At 46.0% G+C, this 13,573-nt stretch overlaps 1 protein-coding gene across 1 annotated transcript in view; it reads right to left on the bottom strand.

Annotated features, from left to right (window-relative positions):
• Positions 1-1,002: 1,002 nt before the first annotated feature.
• Positions 1,003-13,573, bottom strand: part of spon1b (spondin 1b) — a 353,689-nt gene continuing 341,118 nt past the window's right edge. The window contains exons 12-16 of the mRNA XM_052029057.1: positions 11,072-11,242; positions 8,528-8,695; positions 6,770-6,934; positions 3,142-3,405; positions 1,003-1,986 (exon numbers count right to left, since the gene is read on the bottom strand). Of these exons, the coding sequence (XP_051885017.1) occupies positions 1,823-1,986; positions 3,142-3,405; positions 6,770-6,934; positions 8,528-8,695; positions 11,072-11,242 (932 nt within the window). The 3' untranslated portion in view covers positions 1,003-1,822. The remainder of the gene's footprint in view (positions 1,987-3,141; positions 3,406-6,769; positions 6,935-8,527; positions 8,696-11,071; positions 11,243-13,573) is intronic.

Raw genomic sequence — 13,573 nt, forward strand, 5'->3', positions numbered from 1 at the left:
GTGGAAAGAGCCTACTCGCATTAACTCTGTCTATACCCCTCATAATTTTGTAAACCACCATCAAATCTTCCCTCATTCTTCTACGCTCCAAGGAAAAAAGTCCTAACCTGTTCAATCTTTCCCTGTAACTCAACTCCTGAATAGTTGGTGAGAATGGGGAGAATAAGATGGGATTGGTATAGGATTGATGCAAAAGGGTGCTTGATGATCAGGATGGACCCAATGTGCTGTACAACTCTTTGAGTTACCGGGACAGAGGGCTAGACCCTTAAATCCCAGTGAACCAGTAGTATACCTGCACTGCCAGCGAGGTCCAAGGACTGGAGAGGAATGGGGAGAGAAATCAGATGAACTAAGATTGAGACAAATGCGGAAGTACAAAAAACTTTCACGACCTGACTTCCATAAAAAGGAGGGTAAGTCTTTAGGTATCGTGGCTACAAAAGCAAGGCAGAAGCTGTGTGTTCCATGAGGAGTGAATTAACTCCTGACAACTCAAAGCCTTTCCATCATTACAAGGTGTATGTTGGAACACTGTCCACTTGCCTGAATGAGTGCAGCTTCAACCAAACCTCAAGGAGCTCAACACCTTCAAGGGCAAAGCAGTCAGCTCGATCGACACTCCGCCCACCACCAGTGCATCGTGCCAGGGCATAGTACCACCACCAGGGCATGGGAACCAGGAGCCCACAATGTCTGTGCCAAACACGATGCCAAGTTAAACTAGATGTCTTCTGCCTTCAGGTGATCCACATCCCTCTACTCCTTGCATATTCACTTGTCTAACAGCCTTTTAAACACCTCCATCATGTCACCACTTGCCACTCCAATGAATCCAAAGCCTGATTCTGGAAAGTTGCAATGAACAGTGTATCTATCCCTGACCTTACTGGCTAACTGTTGTTTTATTACTACCACATGTCAGTGATACGTCGTTGTGTTTCCAGCAAAATTCGTACAGGTTCTTCCAGTGACGTTGACAAATAAAAAAATCGCCAGATATATTATTGCCATTTTGTTTTATTGTCAAACGTGGTAACCAGACAAGTTAATATATAAACAAAATTATCTATTTTTCTTTTTTTTTCTTTTTTTAAGAAATGGTAAAATAGGTAAAGTGTGTGTTATACTATTGAAACTCACTCATGCCTGCACACACTCTCTCTCTCTCTTTCTTGCTCTCTCTCTCTCTCTCTCTCTCTCTCTTGCTCTCTCTCTCTCTCTCACTCAGTTGAACAATGAGTCTTCAAAAACACAACTAAAAACATCAGAAAGGAATTTTGGAAAATTTCCGCCAAGTTTTTGATCGAATCACTTGGGAAAGATACCACAGAATGTAACAAACAATAGGCAAATTAAAACTATTTTAATTATTAAGTCTATTAAGTTTCTTTAACTTTATTCTTTTTCTTACCGTGAAAGAACAAACAGTAAATGTTACTTTGATAAGGCATCTAAGTCTTGTATAATAAATGAATTTATTTTTATTTTAAAAAAATCTCACAACCAACAGCTATGATGCAAAGGTTTTAACACTCTTGGAGAAAAATAACATCACACACCAGTGTATAAAAATTAAAATAAAATGTAACCACAGGTTAAACAATTCAGACTTCTTTCTAATCAGCTTGTGAGTGTGGGTACAGGGTGTGTGTGTGTGCACGCGCATATGTATGTATGTGTGTACAGTGATATTGGAACACTTATAAATGTTACAGATACGGAAAGGTTTCGTGTCGGAATGAAATTAAAATATTATTCCGTCACTTTAGAACAAAAAGCCGTGAGTCTATCTATGAGCAAGGATAGCCTGCCACACTTCCTAACATGGATGGACATTGCATGCTCGAATCTCTCTCATATCCTTGCAGCCGGTGAGCTGGGAGGTGCGATATTTTCTCTTCACTGCCATGAAACGCTCCTGAATGCCCCCACCACAGTACTTGCTGCAGTCAGTCCATGCAGTCCATGGTTTCATCTTGCACCCTGAACAAACAGCAAGGTATGGAATTAGTTTCACTAAAGGAAGTCTGGATTGTACAGCATTTAACGTTGAAAACTTCAGAACACTTTTGGAAAGGCAGGAGTCACTTGTGTACACTTAATTTCGAGAGGACTAGAACATAAATGATGTACTACCGAGGCTTTATAAGGCGTTGGTCAGACTGCATTTGGACGATTGTGAGCAACTTTGGGCTCTGTATCTAAGGAAGGATGTGCTGGACCTGGAGAGGGTCCAGAGGAGGTTCACAAGAATGATCCCAGGAATGAAAGGGTTAATGTATGAGGACTGTTTGATGTCTCTGGGTCTGTACTTGATGGAGTTCAGAAGAATGAGGGGGGGATCTCATTGAAACCTACCAGATACTGAAAGGCCTGGATAGAGTGGACGTGGAGAGGGTGTTTCCATTAGTGGGAGAGTCCAGGATCCGAGGGCACAGCCTCAGAATAAAGGGACATCCCTTTAGAACTGAGATGAGGAGGAATTTCTTTGGCTAGAGGGCGGTGAATCAGTGGAATTCATTGCCACAGAAGGCTGTGGAGGCCAAGTCATTGGGTGTATTTAAGGCAGAGATTGGTAGGTTCTTGATTGGGGTTGAGAAAAAAAAATCAACGATGATTGAATGGCAGGGCAGACTCGATGGGCTGAATGACCTAATTCTGCTCCTATATCTTATGGTCTTATAAGATAATATAAGATTTCTTTATTAGTCACATGTACATCGAAACACACAGTGAAATACACCTTTTGCATAGAGTGTTCTGGGGGCAGCCCGCAAGTGTCGCCACGCTTCCGGCGCCAACATAGCACGCCCACAACTTCCTAACCCGTACGCCTTTGGAATGTGGGAGGAAACCGGAGCACCCGGAGGAAACCCACGCAGACACGGGGAGAACGTACAAACTCCTTACAGGCAGCGGCCGGAATTGAACCCGGGTCGCTGGCGCTGTAATAGCGTTATGTTAAGATCACAAGACAAGTGAGCAGAAGTAGGCCATTCGGCCCATTGAGTCTGCTCCAAAGAAAAGGGGATAAATAAAAAAGAAATGAGAAATGGGGGTGGGGGGGCGGGGTGGGGTTAACTGCTACAATGGACTCACTCTGAAGCATGCCCAAGGTTTGACCGGGAATTGGGATACCTGTATGTTCAGGAATTTTTGGCTCCCCTCTCGTCTCTTTGTTCCCCTGCCTTTCTGGAGCTTCCTTGCGACGCCTCTTCTCGTCCCCTTGCCTCCTCGTACACCTCCGAACTTTGCACTTCTTGCGTTGGACAGTCTCCGGACAAGGGGCTCCGCCGAACTGCGGCTCCAGCTTCACCATCCTCGTCCTGATCATGTGGCCCTTGCCGCAAGATTTGTTGCACTCAGACCATTCCGACCAATCGGAGACCATGCAATCAGTCGCTGCAACAGAGAAACACAACATGAGCTAAATATTCTCGATGAAAGAAACGCAACAAAGGTCAGCAGGGATGAGGATTGCAGGAAAATTCCAATAATCCTGATGCTCCCGTTCCCTCCTGCATCCCACAGCCATGTAATTTGTGGGGTTAATTGGCCACTGTAAATTCTCCCTCATGTGTAGCTAAGTGGGAGAACCTGGGGAGGTGGTGAAAATGCACAGAGTAGGATTAGTTAAATGAGTGCTTGGAAATGGAATTAGTTTATTACTATTGGTTAGAAGCTGCCCTCCAAGTCACACACCATCCTGACTAGGAAATATATCGCCATTCCTTCACCGTCGAAGGGTCAAAATCCTGGAACTCCCTCCCGAACAGCACTGTAATCAAATAGCACTGTGGGTACACCCACACCTCAAGGACTGCAGCAGTTCAAGAAGGCAGCTCACCGCCACCTTCTCAAGGGCAGCTTCGGGACAGGTAATTAAATACTGGCTCAGCCTGTGAAGCCCACATCCCTCGAATGAATAAAAGACAATTCAGCCCCTGAAGCTTCCTTAGTCTTTTCAATGAGATCCTGGCGGATCCTGAAAAAATTCCACTTTGCTGTATCATCTTGACTTTCCTTAAAGTACAAAACCCTATCAGTCTTTACCTTGAATGCACTCAATGCACACCCCTTTGGGGCAGAGAATTCTAAAGATCTGGAACTTTGTGAGTGAAGGTATTTCTCCTTGTTCTGAGAAAATGCCTCCTATTCTCAACTGTCCAAGTGGAATTTGGAGGAGCAGAGGACAACTGGTGAAGGAGATACGTGGGGCAGAGAACATATGTGAGCTTTGTGGGAATTAACTGGTAATTGGTTTATTATTGTCACATGTACCGAGGTACAGTGAAAAACTGTGTTTTGCATGCCGTCCATACAGATCATTCCAAAACATCAGTACATTGATGCAGTACAGGGGAAAACAATAACAGAATGCAGGGTGAGGTGTTACAGCTACAGAGAAAGTGCAGTGCAGGCAGACAATAAGGTGCAAGGTCATGACGAGGTAGATTGTGAGGTCAGGAGTCCATCTTATCGTACTAGGGGACTGTTCAATAGTCTTATAACAGCAGGATAGAATCTGTCCTTGAGCCTGGTGGTACGTGCTTTCAGGCTTTTGTATCTTCTGCCTGATGGGAGGGGAAAGAAGGGAGAATGTCCGGGGTGGGTGGGGTCTTTGATTATGTTGGCTGCTTTACTGAGGCAGCAGGAAGTGTAGACAGAGTCCATGGAGGGGAGTCTGGTTTCTGTGACGGACTGAGTTGTGATGCCAAGCCATGATGCATCCGGACAGAATGCCTTCAATGCTTGATGGTCAATGTGTGGGCTGGAAGACCTATTTCCATGTTATACAACTCTATGACTTTGTAACTCCCTGAAATCTATTAGACAAAATTTCCAGCAACACAACACCTCTTCAGAACAAATTGATCTTTCTTCATATCAGACCATCACTGGGAATACATCATGGCTTCACATTTAAGAATAATAGATGTCTTTATTTCAACATGAGGCAGACTTGGTTGACTTGGAGACTAGGTTGACTCTTTCAATGAGGGGATTCTCCTGCAAGAGATTGAGCAAGATTGAGTGGTCCTGGAGTTTACAAAAATGAAAGGCAACATCATGGAACTATAAAGACAGTGAGGAATTGACAGGGTCGGCACTGAGAGTCTGTCTCTTCAAGCTGGAGAGTGTGGAACCAGGAGCCAGTGTCAGGATAAGGGCGACGGCCAGTTAAGATTGAAATGAGGGAGAGTCTCTTCATTCAGAGGATGACGAACCTTTGGAACTTCTCCCTCCAGAGTCAGTGGAGGCTGAGACATTGACATTCATAAAACTATTAGGGACATAGATAGGGTCTTTTTCCTAGAGCAGGGCAGCCTAAAACTAGAGGGCACAGGTTTAAGATGGAAGGGGAGAAATTTAAAGGGGACCTGGGGGGGATGTTTTTCACACAGAAGGTGGCGGGTATCTGGAACGAGTTGCCAGAGGAGGTAGAGAAAAGTACAGTGTTTTAAAGACAAGGTTATGAGAGGGATACAGGCTTAATGCAGGCAAATGGGATCAGTGGAGATAGGCATCATGGTCAGCATGGACGAGTTGGGCCGAAGGGCCTGTTTCTGTGCTGTACAACTTGATGACTCTCTTGACGCTATGATCTCAATGTGGATGCTTCCACAAGAGGAGCTGCCATCACCCGCCAAGACTCCTTCAATTGCACTTGGAGGATTATTTACAGTTCTGGTCACCACACCACGGAAAGGATGTGGTAGCAATAGAGAGGGTGCGGAAGAGACTCACCAGGATTTTTTTTTGAACTGGAGATTGAGCAGTGACCTTATAGAGGTTTATAAAGTTATGGTTATCTATAGTTCTGAAGATTTATAGCAAGATCTTGATCAGCTGGGTAAAATACAGGGGTATCTTGATCAGCTGGGTGAGCAAGGAGAATGGAGTTTAATTCAGATGTGTGAGATAAGTGGAAAGGCAAATAAGGGCAGGATTTGCACAGTGAACGGCAGGGCCCTGGGGAGCGTTGTAGAACAGAGGACCTTGGAGTACAGGTACATAGTTCCCTGAAAGTGGTGTCACAGGTAGACAGGGTGGTGAAGAAGGCTTTCGGCATGCTGGCCTTCATCAGTCAGGTGACTGAGAATAGAAGTTGGGATGTTATGTTGCAGTTGCGCAAGGTGTTGGTGAAGCCGCATTTGGAATATTGTGTTCAGTTTTGGTTACCCTGCTATAGGAGAGGTGCCATTAAGCTTGAAGGAGTGCAGAGGAGATTTACAAGGATGTTGCCAGGACTCGAGGGACTGGAGAGAGGTTGAGCAGGATGGGACTTTATTCCTTGAAATGTAGGAGAATGAGGGGTGATAGAGGTGTATAAAATCATGAGGGGCATAGACAGGGTGAATGCACACAGTTATTTTCCCAGGGTTGGGGAATCAAGAACTACGGGGCATAGGTTTAAGGTGAGAGGGGAGAGATTTAATGGGAACCTGAGGGGCAACTTGTTCACCCAGAGGGTGGTCAGTATATGGAATGAGCTGCCAGAGGAAGTGGTTGAGGCAGGTACATTAACAACATTTAAAAAGCACTTGGACAGGGACATGGATAGGAAAGGTTTAGAGGGATATGGCCACAGTGCTGGCAAATGGGACTAGATGGGAATCTTGGTCAGCATGGACCAGTTGGGCCGAATGGCCTGTTTCTGTGCTGTATGACAATGACTCTATAAGGGGCAGAACGGCCTATCTGTGCCGTGCAGGGAATGCGATACAGAGAGTGCAAGGATCGGCAATGTGGAAGCTCTACTCACGGCACTCTGGCAGCATGCACTTCTCCAGCTGCTCCAGCTCCTCGTTGCACTCGCCCACCTCGGCTGGTGACTTCAGCATCCTCCGCCGCATCCGCATGCCGATGCCACAGGTCACACTGCAGTCGCTCCAGTCCGACCAGAGGGTCAGCATGCATGGGATGGTCTCTGAAAACCAATGCAAGAATGCAGTCAGAAATAATGCATCACATCCACCACTGTGTAACGTGGGATACGGACGTCAGAGGCAAGACCAGCTTCTTGCTGCTCTATATTGTTGCAGCTACATAGGACCCTAGTCAGACCCCACTTGGAGTACTGTGCTCAGTTCTGGTCACCTCACTACAGGAAGGATGTGGAAACCATAGAAAGGGTGCAGAAGAGATTTACAAGGATGTTGCCTGGATTGGGGAGCATGCCCTATGAAAAAAGGTTGAGTGATCTCAGCCTTTTCTCCTTGGAGCGATGGAGGATGAGGGGTGACCTGATAGAGGTCTATAAGATGATGGGAGGCATTGATCATGTGGATAGTCAGAGGCTTTTTCCCAGGGCTGAAATGATTGCCACAAGAGGGCACAGGTTTAAGGTGATGGGGAGTAAATATAGAGGAGATGTCAGGGGTAAGTTTTTTCCTCAGAGAGTGGTGAGTGTGTGGAATGGGCTGCCGGCAACGGTGGTGGAGGCGGATACGATAGGGTCTTTTAAGAGACTTTTGGATAGGTACATGGAGCTGAGAAAAATAGAGGGCTATGGGTAAGCCTAGTAATTTCTAGAGTAGGGACATGTTCGGCACAGCTTTGTGGGCCAAAGGGCCTGTACTGTGCTGCAGGTTTTCTATGTTCTAACTTCTATACTGAGTACCCTGACTGATGAAGGCTAGCATGCCAAAAGCCTTCTTCACCACTCTGTCTCCCTCTGACACCACTTTCATGGAACCACGTTCCATATACGTTAAATGCCCTCTCAGTACTGGTGGACAACAGGATCAGCTTTTTTATGACCATCACTAACTGCCTCTGTACTGAGGGGGCATTTAACAGCACAGCAATTTGAATGTGCAGGAACATAAGAAGCTGCAGAGAGTAGTGGACTCTGCCCAACACATCACAGGCACATCCCTCCCCACCATCGGTAGTATCTACAGGAGGCGCTGCCTCAAGAAGGCAACATCCATCATCAAAGATCCCCACCATCCGGGCCATGCCATCTTCTCGCAGCTACCATCGGGCAGGAGGTAGGGAAGTCTGAAGTCCCACACCACCAGGTTCAGGAACAGCTGCTTCCCTTCAACCATTCAGTTCTTGAACCAACCGGCACAACCCCGATCACTACCTCAGTATAGTAGAATGTCTCTTAAATGTTGTTAATGTACCTGCCTCAACCACTTCCTCTAGCAGCTCATTTCACATACAGACCACCCTCTGTGTGAACCAGTTTCCCCTCAGGTCCCTTTTTAAATTTTTCCCCCTCACCTTAAACCTATGCCCTATAGTTTTTGTTAAATAGAGAGTGATTGATATCTGGAACATGCTGCCAGAGGAGGTGGTGGGATCAGGTATGATTACTACATGAGGTTTAAGAAGGCACTTAAATCGGCAAGAAGGTTACGGTCCTGATGCTGGTAAATCAGATTATATAGGATGTCAAAATGTTCAGCACAGACATGGTGGGCCAAAGAGCCTGTCTCTGTGCTGTACAACTGTATAAGCACTCTGCTGTAGTATCTGTGAGCAGGTCCCCAATCTCAGCCTTTGTACTTACGGCAGTCTGGCATCCCACACTTCTCCATTTGAACCGTGTCCACCTTGCACATGGATCCATCGGACGGGTGCATCTTGATCATTCTCTGCCGGCTCTTGGTGCCCATGCCACAGCTTGCACTGCACTCTTCCCACTCTCCCCACTCTGTCACAAAGCAGGTGTTCGATGCTGTTACCAGAGGAGGAAGAGGAGATCTGTCAGCGACCCAGCAGAAGGTCTGCCGATGAGTGCAATGCTGTTGCAGTGTCCCACTTCCCATAGCTCAGTCCCAGTTCCTCCACCATCACTGCCAAGCTCCATGGAGCACCAACCATCTCCACACTTGTGTCAGGCAGTACAGTCATGCAGCTTCTCGCAGCTCCCATCGGGCAGGAGGTACAGAAGCCTGAAGTCCCACACCACCAGGTTCAGGAACAGCTACTTCCCTTCAACCATTTGGTTCTTGAACCAACCTGCACAACCTTAATCACTACAGTTTAGCAGCACTATGACCATTTTGATCACTTTGCACTAAAGTGGATTTTTTTTGTTCTAATTGTGTTCTTTCTTGTAAAAATCATGTATAATTTATGTTTAATTTATGTTTTTCTTGTGAATACTGCTTATCTGATGCTGCATGCCTGTGATGCTGCTGCAAGTTTTTTATTGCACCTGTGTATACATGGACTTGTGCAGATGACAAGAAACTCCACTTTGACTTTTGAGTGAATGAAGGTTACTGAAGAACTGAACATTGATCTGTGGTAATTTTATTCATTATGCACATTGTGTCACTTGTGTAGTGCGACAAACAGTCTTATCCCCTTCTCTGGATTGAGAAATAACCCCGTCCTCTTCTTCTACTTCCACCTCTCAGCTTCTGTCTTGTCACATCCCATCAAGAAGGTAACATCGACCATCAAAGATCCCCATCATCCGGGCCGTGCCACCTTCTCGTGGCTACCATCGGGCAGGAGGTACAGAAGTCTGAAGTCCCACACCACCAGGTTCAAGAACAGCTACTTCCCGTCAACCATTCAGTTTTTGAACCGATTGGCATATCCCTAATCACTACCTCAGTATTGCAACACTGTGACCACTTTGCACTACAATGGACTTTTTTTGTTCTAATTCTGGTTCTTTCTTGTAAAAATCATACATAACATGTTCAATTTATTATTTACTTGTGAATGCTGCTCATCTGATGCTGTGTTCCTGTGATGCTGCTGCAAGTAAGTTTTTCATTGCACCTGTGTATACATGGACTTGTGCAGATGACACTGAACTGACTATGAACTTGTGGAAGGGTTGAGAGATTTGCATTGATATAAAGCCAAGCAAAACGGTGGGACATTCCACGGTACTTTGCATGCAATGAACTGCTTTTATGTTACACCCACTTCAGAGGGCATTTGTTTAAGGTGAGAGGGGAAAGGTTTAAAAGGGACCTGAGGGGAAATTTCTTCACACAGAGGGTGCTGCGTATACGGAACGTGCTGCCAGAGGAAGTGGTTGAAGCAGGTACATTAACAACATTCAAAAGACATTTGAATTAAGTGCATGGATAGGAAAGGTTTAGAGGGGTTTGGGCCAAATGCAGGCAAATGGGAGTAGCTCAGTGGGCACCATGGTCGGCATGGATGAGTTGGGCAAAAGGGCTTGTTTCCATGCAATGTGACTCTACGACCCAGGTTCAATCCTGACCTCCGGTGCTATCTGTGTGGAGTTTGCATGTTCTCCCTATGACCACGTGCGTTTCCCCCAGTTGTTCTGGTTTCCTCCCACATCCAAGAGATGTACAGGTTGTTAGGTTAATTGGCAGCTGTAAGTTGTCCCAAGTGTGTAGGCGAGTGGTAGGATCTGAGAGATTAATGTGAATGGGTGTTGGATGATTGGCATTGCCTCGCTGGGCCAAAGGACCTGTTTCTGTGCTGTACAGCTCTATGACTCATTTGGTGACACTCCTGCTGTTGAGTCAGAAAGTTATGGGTTCAAACCCTAGCTTGGAATTCCAGAATCTAAACCATTGCTTGCAGTACTGAGGGTGTGCTATGTTGTCAAAGGTGACAGCTTCTTGATGACCTTAAATGAGGCCCAGTGAATGTGAAAGCTCCCATGACGCTACTTCAAAGAAGATCAAGTGAGCTCTGTCTTTTTCACTAACCCTCTCCTAATGAACGTCTCTCAACAAATTGTGTGCAATTCAGGTCACCCCTTTACAGGAAGGATGTGGAGGCTTTGAAGAGGGTGCAGAAAAGGTTTACATAGAACATAGAACAGTACAGCACAGAACAGGCACTTCGACCCACAATGTTGTGTGTGTGCGCGCGCATGTGTGTGTGTGCATATGTGTGTGTGTGTGTGTGTGTGTGTGTGTGCGCGCATGTGTGTGTGTGCATGTGTGAGTGTGCATGTGTGTGTGTGTGTAAAACCGCATATCTCTCTGCCTCTTCCAGTCTTTCACAAAGTCCCTCGCTCAAAGTGTGAACCCGGCTTTGCTTGGGTGTTGAGGGGGCTGCAGTCTACCTCTGGCCCTTGAGCCCCTTCCCCTGTCAATGCACCTACAGCATTCCTCATTGACGGTGCACTTCTCGGTCTCCTCCGTGGGCAGGGTGCAGGGGGAACCGTCCTCGGGGTACTGTTTGATGTACCTCTCCCGAGACCTCAAGCCCATTCCGCAGGAGAGGCTGCAGGGAGACCAGCTGATCCACTCCGACATCATGCACGTCGAGGCATCTGGAAGGCACAAAGGACACATTGCAGAAGTAAGGAAACCTTCCCTGCAAAGAGGTGCGTAGGTAGGTTACTAAGTGGGCAAGAAGTTGGTAGATAGATTGTAATAAGAGGAAAAGTGAGGGTATCTACTTTGGAAGGCAGAACAAAAAAGCAAATTATTATTTAAACTGAAACTTATGGTACAAGGAGATCCAAGGGTCCTAGTGAATGCAGATAATATAATCAAGGACCCCTCCTACTCAAGTCATTCTTTCTTCCCCACTCTCCTGACAGGCTGAAGATACAAAAGCCTGAGAGCACGTACCACCAAGCTCAAGGACAGCTTCTATCCCGCTGTTATCAGACTCTTGAACGGACCTCTTATAGGCTAAAATATGAACTCTTAACTCTCCCAATCTACCTTGTCGTGACCCTTGCACTTTATTTGCCTACCTGCACTTCACTTTCTCTGTAACTGTAACACAATATCCTGCATTCTGTTTTCCTTTTTACTACCTTGATGTACTTATGTATGGAATGATCCGTCTGGATGGCACGCAGACAAAAGCCTTTCACCGTATCTCGGTACACGTGACAATAATAAATCAATACCAATCCTTAGCTCTGCAAATGTGACAAGGATTTCTGCATCTTCCATGTTTTTTTCCAGGGTAGAAATGTCAAGTACCAGAGGTCATGCATTTAAGGTGAGAGGCGATAAGTTTAAGGGACATGTGTGGGGCAGGTTTCTTTACACAGAGCGTGGTGGGTGCCTGGGGATGGTGGTGGAGGCAGATACGATAGTGAGGGTTAAGAGGCATTCAGACAGGTACACGAACAGGCAGGGATTGGAGGGATACAGACCATGTGCAGGCAGTTAGGTTTAGTTAATTTGGCATTGTGCTCGGCACAGACATTGTGGGCCGAAGGGCCTGTTCCTGTGTTGTACTGTTCTATGTTCTCTGTTCATATTTAAGGAATGACATACTTGCATTGAAAGCAGTGCGAAAAAGGTGCATCAGGTTGACTTCTGGATGAAGGGGTTGGTGCACGGAGTGAGGTGAGGAAAGTTGAGCCTCCACTCATTAGAGATGCAAGACGATGAAATAGAAACATATAACATTCTGAGGGGGTCCAACACACTGAGAGAATGGGGTACCTGGATCCAAGAAGAAGGGATTGCACATTTCAGACAGAGACCAGAAGGAATTTCTTCTCTCTGAGGGTTATGAATGTTTCAAGTTCTCTACCTGTGGAGACGGAGACTTTGAATATATGTGAGACGGAGATTGATGGTCAAAGGAGTAAGGTGGTATCGAGAGAATGGAAGGGTGGTGGAGAGGCCGAGAGTAGATCAGCCATGATCTGAGTGAACGTTGCAAGTGGTTCGAGGATCCAAATGACCTGCCCCTACTGCTGTTTCTTATATTCCCGATGTTCAAAATGGACCCAGTGCCCACACGTCCGGTGGCTGAAGCACTGTCCATAGGACTACACTTTCCACCCAATCAATCCAATCAACAACACCATATCCCCTTCCAATGAACCCCATCCCTTCCATTTCTCACCCCTCCCCACCTTGTTCTCTCCAGGAACTGGCATCAACTGGGGGGGTCCATTCGAGGGGCCATACCCCACATCAGGATAGCAAACCCAGTCTAGGAGATCACCTGGAACAGATATTAGCTCCAAGGACACTGAGCTACTTCATGATGAACCCTGTGAAGGTCCCCCATGAATACCAACAATGCCTCCTCAGCTAAGAGTGCATTCAAGGGAGATACTAACCTCAAGGAAAAGTCCAACTGCCCAACAACCGCACTGAAATGTCTTCATGAATACATTAAATACAGCTTACATGTCCGAGGAAATAATGCCATAGAGTGATACAGCACGGAAACAGGCCCTTCGGCCCAACTGGTCCATGCCTTCCAAGATTCCCACTTAAGCTCGTCCCATTTGCCCGCACTTGGCCCATATCCCGAAATGATGGCTCATACACAAGACAGGACACTGAAGCTAGTTACATGTTGAGACTTTAAACTCTTGATGCAGTCTGAATATCCCTAATGTTGTGAGAAAGCAGGCACATCACACACTTCACATATCGAATTAGAATCACCATATAAATACACATCATGTTCAATCATGCGCAAAGATACAATAAACAGACTGCCACGTCCTTTTATATTTCAATCGATCTCCAATCCTCTCCAATCTGTAAAAACTGGAATGATTTGTCAACAGAAAGGCAATCAAGATCTTTAATGATCTTATGCAGATTGCCTTTAAATTTAGACTGCAGTAAATGGATGTAAGGTTGACACAAGTAACTCAAATTGGAAATGACTT

Source organism: Pristis pectinata, chromosome 14 (genome assembly GCF_009764475.1).
Source record: "Pristis pectinata isolate sPriPec2 chromosome 14, sPriPec2.1.pri, whole genome shotgun sequence".
In the NCBI taxonomy this organism is placed as follows: Eukaryota; Metazoa; Chordata; class Chondrichthyes; order Rhinopristiformes; family Pristidae; genus Pristis; species Pristis pectinata.